At 46.2% G+C, this 7,201-nt stretch overlaps 1 protein-coding gene across 1 annotated transcript in view; it reads right to left on the reverse strand.

Moving 5' to 3' along the window:
• Positions 1 to 7,201, reverse strand: part of LOC103274933 (carcinoembryonic antigen-related cell adhesion molecule 21-like) — an 11,192-nt gene that overhangs the window by 3,090 nt on the left and 901 nt on the right. Inside the window, exon 2 of the mRNA XM_021706092.1 lies at positions 5,986 to 6,345. Coding sequence (XP_021561767.1) covers positions 5,986 to 6,345 — 360 coding nt within the window. The remainder of the gene's footprint in view (positions 1 to 5,985; positions 6,346 to 7,201) is intronic.

Below are 7,201 nucleotides of genomic sequence, written 5' to 3' on the forward strand. Positions count from 1 at the left end.
CTAACCCTTAACTGTACCCCACAATATCATAATAAAAAATATTGATTATAAAAAAAACTACAAAATAATGCTGAAACAAATTAAAGAAGAAGCTGAGTGCTGTGACTCACACCTGTAATCCCAGCACTTTGGGAGGGGAGGCAAGAGGATTGCCTGAGCCCAGGAGTTTGAGACCAGCCTGGACAACTTGGTAAGACCTTGCCTGTACAATAAATCAAAAAAAGAAAAGAAAAGAAAAGAACAAAAGAACAAAAGAAAGAAAAAAAATTAGCCAAATGTAGTGGCGCATGCCTGTGGTTCTAGCTACTTGGAAAGCTGAGGTGGAGGGATCGTTTGAGCCCAGCGGGTCAAGGCTGTGGTGACCATGATCGTGCCACTGCACTCCAGCCTGGGCCACAGAGTGAGACTCTGACTAAAATAAATAAATAAATAAATAAATAAAGAAAAAACAGATAAATGAAAAGACTTTCTGAATTCATGGATTATAAGACTTAATACCATTAAGATGTCAATACTCACCCATCTGACTTTATAGATTTTTTTTTTTTTTGAGTTGGAGTCCCATTCTGTTGCCCAGGCTGGAGTGCAGTGGCACACTCATGGCTAACCCAGCATCGACCTGCTGGGTTCCGGCGATCCTTCTGCCTCAGCCTTCCAAGTAGCTGGAACTTTATAGATTTAATAGGATGTCTATAGTAGTTCAATGGCAGTTTTTGCAGAAATAGAGAATTTATCTTAAAATTTATATTAAATCCCAAAGGACTTGGAATAGCCAAAAACATCTTAAAAAAGAATTACAAGTTGGAGGTTTCACATGTCCAGATTTCAAACTTTCCACAGTGCTACAGTAATCAAAATAGTGTCATCCTGACATTTAAAAATACATATGTAGGCTAGGCTCAATGGCTCACACCTGAAATTCCAGTACTTTGAGAGACTAAGGCAAGAAGATTGCTTGAGCTCAGCTGTTGAAGACTAGCCTGGGCAACATAACAAGACTTCATCTCTATTAAACAAACAAACAAATAAGAAAAGAAAGAAAAAAAGACATACGGCCAGATGTGGTAGCTCACACTTCTAATCCCAGTTTTTTGAGAGGCTGAGGCAAGAAGATTGCTTGATCCCAGGCGTTCAAACCTAGACACAGAGCGAGACCTCATCTCTACTAAAACATATATATATATATAGGTGGAGCATGGTAGTGTTACTTGGGAGGCTGAGGTGGAAGGATCGCCTGAGCCCAGGAGTTTGAGGCTGCAGTGAGCCGTGATTGTGCCACTGCACTCCAGCTTGGGTGATAGAGTGAGACCCTGACTCAGGAAAAAGATAAAGACTGAAGGATGAAAATAGAGGTTGCAGAAATAAACACTCACATGTAGTAGAGAATTTTCAGCACAGCTGCCAAGACCATCCAATAGGGAAAGGGCAGTCTTTTTAATCAATGGTATTAGGAAAACTGGTAAAAAAAAAAAATGAAGTGTGTCTGTTGCCTTACAGTATGGATGAAAGACCTAAACACATAACCTAAAATTATAAAACTGCAAGAAGAACATGGTGGGGGGAACCCTCATGACCTTGAGTTTGGCAATGATTTCTGAATATAGCATAAAAAGCACAGGCAAGCCGGGCTCGGTGGCTCAGCCTGTAATCCCGTGCCTTTGGGAGGCTGAGGTGAGTGGATTACCTGAGCCTGCAGGTTCGAGACCCGCCTGGGCAGTGAGACCTCATCTCTACAATAAATCAAAAAGTCAGCCGGGCATGGTAGCGCATGCCTGTAATTCCGGCTACTTGGAAGGCTGAGGCGGAAGGATCACCGGAGCCCAGCAGGTCGAGGTTGCGGTGGCCGGGAGCGGCCACTGCACTCCAGTTTGGGCGACAGAGTGAGACTCCAACTCGAAAAAAAAAAAAAAAAAAAGCACAGGCAACAAAAGTAAACATACATAAATTGGACTAGCCCCCAAATTAAAAAGTTCTGTTTATCAAAGAACAAAATTAATAAAGTGAAAAGCAAGCAATAGAATGTGGAAAATATTTGTAAATCATACATCTTATAAAGGGTTAACAACACTAATATATAAAGATCTCCTACAGTTCAAGAACAACAACAAAATAAACTGATTTAAAAATGGGCAAAGGATTTACATAGATATCTCTCCAAAAAAGATCTACAAATGATCAATAAACATGGAAAATGGAAGCATAGCATTAATCATCAGAGAATTGCAAATCAAAACCACAATGAGATACCCCCTCACACTCATCATGACGGCCACTCTTTAAAAAGCCAGGAAAACAAGTATTGGGGTGAAGATATGGAGAAATTTGAAATCTTATGCAGTATTGGCGAGAATCTGTGAAAATGGTATTGTGATTTTCTTAACAATTTAATGTAAAAATGCCAAGTGATTCAACAATTCCACTTCTGGGCATATATCCCCCAAAATAAAAGCAGGGTCTTGAAGAGACAGTTGTACACTCATGTTCATAGAAATGCTAATCACAAGAGCCAAAAGGTGGAATGGATAAATAAAATATGGGTTTTTTATTTCCTACATACAATGAAAGATGATTCAGTTTTTAGAAGAAGGACAATTTAAAAAGAAAGAAAATCCTGCTGGGTGCAGTGGATTACGCCTGTAATCCCACCAATTTGGGAGGCTGAGGTGAGAGGATTACCTGAGCCCAAAGCTTCAAGACCAGCCTGAGCAACATAGTGAGACCTCATCTCTACAATAAATAAAAAAATTAGCTGGGCGTGGTGGCGCATGTCTGTGGTTCCAGCTACTTGTAAGGCTGAGGCAGAAGGATCACCTGAACTCTGCAGGTTGAGACTGCAGTGGCTGTGAGCGTGCCACTGCACTCCAGCCCGGGCGACAGAGTGAGACTCTGACTCAATAATAATAATAATAATAATAGAAAAAGAAAGAAGATTCTAACACACACGCTACAACATGAATGAACCTTGAAGCCATTATGCTAAGAGAAATAAGCCAGTCACAGAAGGAAAAATACTATATGATTCCACTTGTAAGAGGTACCTAGAGTGATCAAATCACACAGACGGAAAGTAGAATGACAGCTGTCAGGGTTAGGGATGGGAGATGGGGAGTTATTGTTTAATGAGCACAGTATGTCAGTTTTTTTTTGTTTTTGTTTTTGTTTTTGAGTTGGAGTCTCACTCTGCTGCCCAGACTGGAGTGCAGTGGCCGCTCCCAGCCACCACAGCCTCGACCTGCTGGGCTCCGGCGATCCTTCCGCCTCAGGCTTCCGAGTAGCCGGAATTACAGGCGCGCGCTACCACGCCCAGCTGATTTTTTGATTTATTGTAGAGATGAGGTCTCGCTGCCCAGTTGGGTCTCGAACCCGCGGGCTCAGGCAATCCACCCACCTCAGCCTCCCAAAGGCACGGGATTATAGGCTGAGCCACCGAGCCCGGCTTGTATGTCAGTTTGGGAGGAGGAAAAGAGTTCTGTGGACGGATTCGAGTGATGGGAGCACTTGGATGTGCTTAATGCCACTGAATTGTACACTTAGAAATGGTTAAGTTGGTAAATTTTATGTGGCATGTGTTTTACCAAAAATGGAAAGAAAAGGCTAGTACTCTTACTCTCTCTATACATACTTTATTTCTGGCACTGCACCTTCCCTCCCAAGTAGAGACCCTGAGGGTGACTCTCCTGAGCGTCACTTGTCCTCTGTGCTGGACCCCATGTGCTGCATCCACAGCCTCTTACAGCTGGTGACTTAGAGCCAGGACACAGCTCAGGAGTCTGCTATGAGGCTCACCCTCTTCCCACTTCCCTGCAGGCTGACTTGAGGGAGGCTCTGGCAATGATTTGTGGCTTGATTTAGCCAGATTTAGGACAGGTCACCTGGGCACCTTCTCCACAAGCCCCAGCTGGAGTCAGGGCAGAGCCAGCTACCAGGCAAGCCCCAGAGAATGATCTAGAATCCCAGGAATGGTCTAGAAAGAGGAAGGGAGACAGATAGGATCTGGTAGCTTTGGAGTAGAAACATGTTTCCTGTCCCCGGTCTTGGTGTCCCTTCTCTCCCTGCAGAGGGCAGGTGAAGACCCTGTGGATCTTTCTGGAAATACTTGTGGTTGTTTCTAAATGCAGAACTGATAGGTGGGAAGAGGGACCCATGGACCGTGTGTGTTGGGCAGATATGAAATAGAAATGTGAGAAGCAGGACCAGGAGCAGTGGCTCAAACCTGTAATCACAGCACTTTGGGAGGCCGAGGCGAGAGGATTGCTTGAGACCAGGGGATCAAGAACAGCCTGGGCAACTTGGCAAGGCCTCGTTTCAACAAAAGATAAAAAAATTAGCTGAGTGTGGTGGCGTGTGCCTGTGGTTTCAGCTACTTGGAAGACTGAGGCGGAAGGATCATCTGAGCCCAGCAGATTGAGGCTGTGGCCACTGCACTTTAGCCTGGGTAACAGAGTGAGACTGACTCAAAAAAAGAAAAAAAAGGGAAAATAAATGTGAGGGGCAGCTAATTTTCTTCATATGTGAAGATTGTTTTCAATACTTAATGGTCTGGTGCCATTTTATGGAAGAAACACTTCTCTAGAAAAGAGTAAAAAGTTTGAGACCTGGAGGGACAGGGAATGTGTGTGGCCAGAATTCCTAAATACCTGCAACTTGATTCCAACCTCTGACGAGGCTCGCTCATTTGTTCATTCATTAATTCATTCCCTTCTTCCTCAGAGAACTACTGAGAGTGTGTCTAACACTGGGCCCTGTGCTGGTGCAGGGTGTGAGGAGGGAGGGCCACGGACACATCAGGAAACAAATGATTTCAAGTCCAGTGAGCGGGTGGGTCTGAGTGGGGAGCCCTGGCCATTCCCAGCACTGACTGATTGTCGAGGCGGGTAATTTGGTTCTAAGTAAAAATGAATACATTGCCCATTTGCTCTTACTTCTCTGAGATTTGGATGTCTAGGAAAAAAGATTTGAGCTAATGGGTGATCCTGGGGTCATGGAACCTAGGGAGCTGCCTCTTCTGGTCGAGGAGAGGACAGGGTCGTGGTTACAGACAGGTCTATGTGACCTTGACCTGGTACTTGTGTTTATGTGATCCTGGTTCCATGGCTGTATTTTTCTGTACCTCAATCTTCCTTCAATAAAGTAAGATAAATGATATTTGGCTACCACGTTGTCTATGAGTTAGTCTTCAGTCATTCCCAGTTACCTGACCTAAAGCTTGGCACAGAGGAGATGCTCAAATGACAGCATCTATTATTATTTTCCTGCATAAGAGAATTCTCTTGTCTTGATCTTGATTTCTGGTGGAGCTGCCAGGAATCCTCTCCCTCCTCTGTTTCTCCTGCTGGAGACACTGACCTCCCTGGGACATCTAAGTTGCTATTCAGTCAGCTAATGCCATAGGGAGCTTGCTGCCTCCTCTCCACGCTGAGTCTCAGGTACAGGACAAGGCTCTGTCCATGCCCAGATAAGGCACTGGGGGCTGAGCACTGGCTGGTGACCAGCTCCAGGAGCTACAGCCCTCAGACAGTTGGTAAATCATTACTTCCAGTCAGCCCTGCCCAGAAGGCCAGAACCCAGCCCCGGACAAAGGCTCCCCAGGGTCACCTGGAGTCAGAAATCTGAGACAGGGGTCTGGGGCAGGAGCTTCCAGGGCTGAGCTCCTCTGTGAGGATTCCAGAAGGTCCCCTGGGCCAGACCCTGACAGGATCCTATAGGGTCATGTTCATGGGGCGGGCCCAGCGGGGGGGGTTCCCCTGCTGAGTTTCCCATCAGACTATCCCTCTTCTGCAGCGAATGTCTAGAGGGTCTGAATGGGAAAGGAATTCTGATCTTCTGAGGTTTACCTCCCCTTTGTGTGTCCTACACTAAATACTCAAACTCCACCATGGGACATAATACAGAGGGGGGCACAGGCACAGTCCAGGCCTGATGGTCCCATGTGTGTGAAGCAGGACTAACCCCCCAACACCCAGAGGTTATGGAGGAACCACTTACGGTGCACGTGGAACTGGCCAGTTGCTTGGTAGGTCTGAAGCATTCTATTTGTGATGTGTAAGGTATAGTATCCCGTGTCCTCTTGGGTGACATTCTGGAACAGCAGGGATCCATTGGGGTATATTGTCTCTCGACCACTGTGCGCAGGCCCCAGGACATGTACTTGAGTGGATATCACATATGCTACAATCCGATTGCTGGCCTCCACCCCTTCTCCTTTGTACCACACATAGCCAGCAACATTCTGTGGCAGATTGTGGACAAGTAGAAGAACATCCTTCCCCTCTGCAACATTGAACGGCACGGATTCCACCATAACTTGGGCAGTGGTGGGCGGGTTCCAGAAGGTTAAAAGTGAGGCTGGGAAGGAGGAGAGAGAATCAGTCACTATTGGGACCTGTGTATTGGGATGGAAAGATGGGGTCTGAGTCCTGAGCAGGTCTCTTCACCCCTCAGCCTTAGGGTCTGTGTGTGTGTGTGTGTGTGTGTGTGTGTGTGTGCCGCGCGCGTGTGTCCTACTGGGCCAAGGTTAGCACCATGACCCTCATTCCTTCAGCACCTCTGCCTAGTCATCTCCCTTGTTTGGAATACTCTTCCCCAGGTGTCTGTAGGGTTCACTCCCCACTGCCCTCAGGTCCTGCTCACATCAGGGGCATCTTTGGCATCTTTGGGAGACCCTGGGTCTTCCTTCTCTGAACTTGCCTTGCTTTGTTCCCCTCATGGCACTTGTCAACCCTGACCTCACATTCGAGATCTCTTTTCTTGTCTTGTCTTCCTCTCCATGAGAATATGAGCTCCATGAGGTCAGGGACTTGGTTGTACCCCAGTGCCTGGGGCAGGCTGCAGACACCTGCGGATGCATTATGAGAGTTCTCAGGGCTCTCCATGTCCTGGTGTTCATTTGCCAGTCTCCAGGGTAGGTGACTGAGGGCTCTGTTTCATGCTGCTGTGAAAAATGTATGCTGGGTATGTGACCCTGCAGTGGGGCTGGGGGTGGGAGGGGCAGGAACCGGCAGGACCCAAGATAGCTCAGATCAGAACACCCCCGCCCCCACCTCCACTAGAACTGTTGACAAGATTGTAGGGAAGGAAACAACTCCTTTACATACAGAATAAATAAACTAAGAAAGTACCAGATGACTTAACTTACTAATGGTGGTTTTTATCCTTTTTCCCTCTCTTTTTTCTCCTTTTTTTTTTTTTTTTTTTTTTTTTT

Source organism: Carlito syrichta, unplaced genomic scaffold, assembly GCF_000164805.1.
Source record: "Carlito syrichta isolate Samal-C Ts95f unplaced genomic scaffold, Tarsius_syrichta-2.0.1 Scaffold315133, whole genome shotgun sequence".
NCBI classification, from domain to species: Eukaryota; Metazoa; Chordata; class Mammalia; order Primates; family Tarsiidae; genus Carlito; species Carlito syrichta.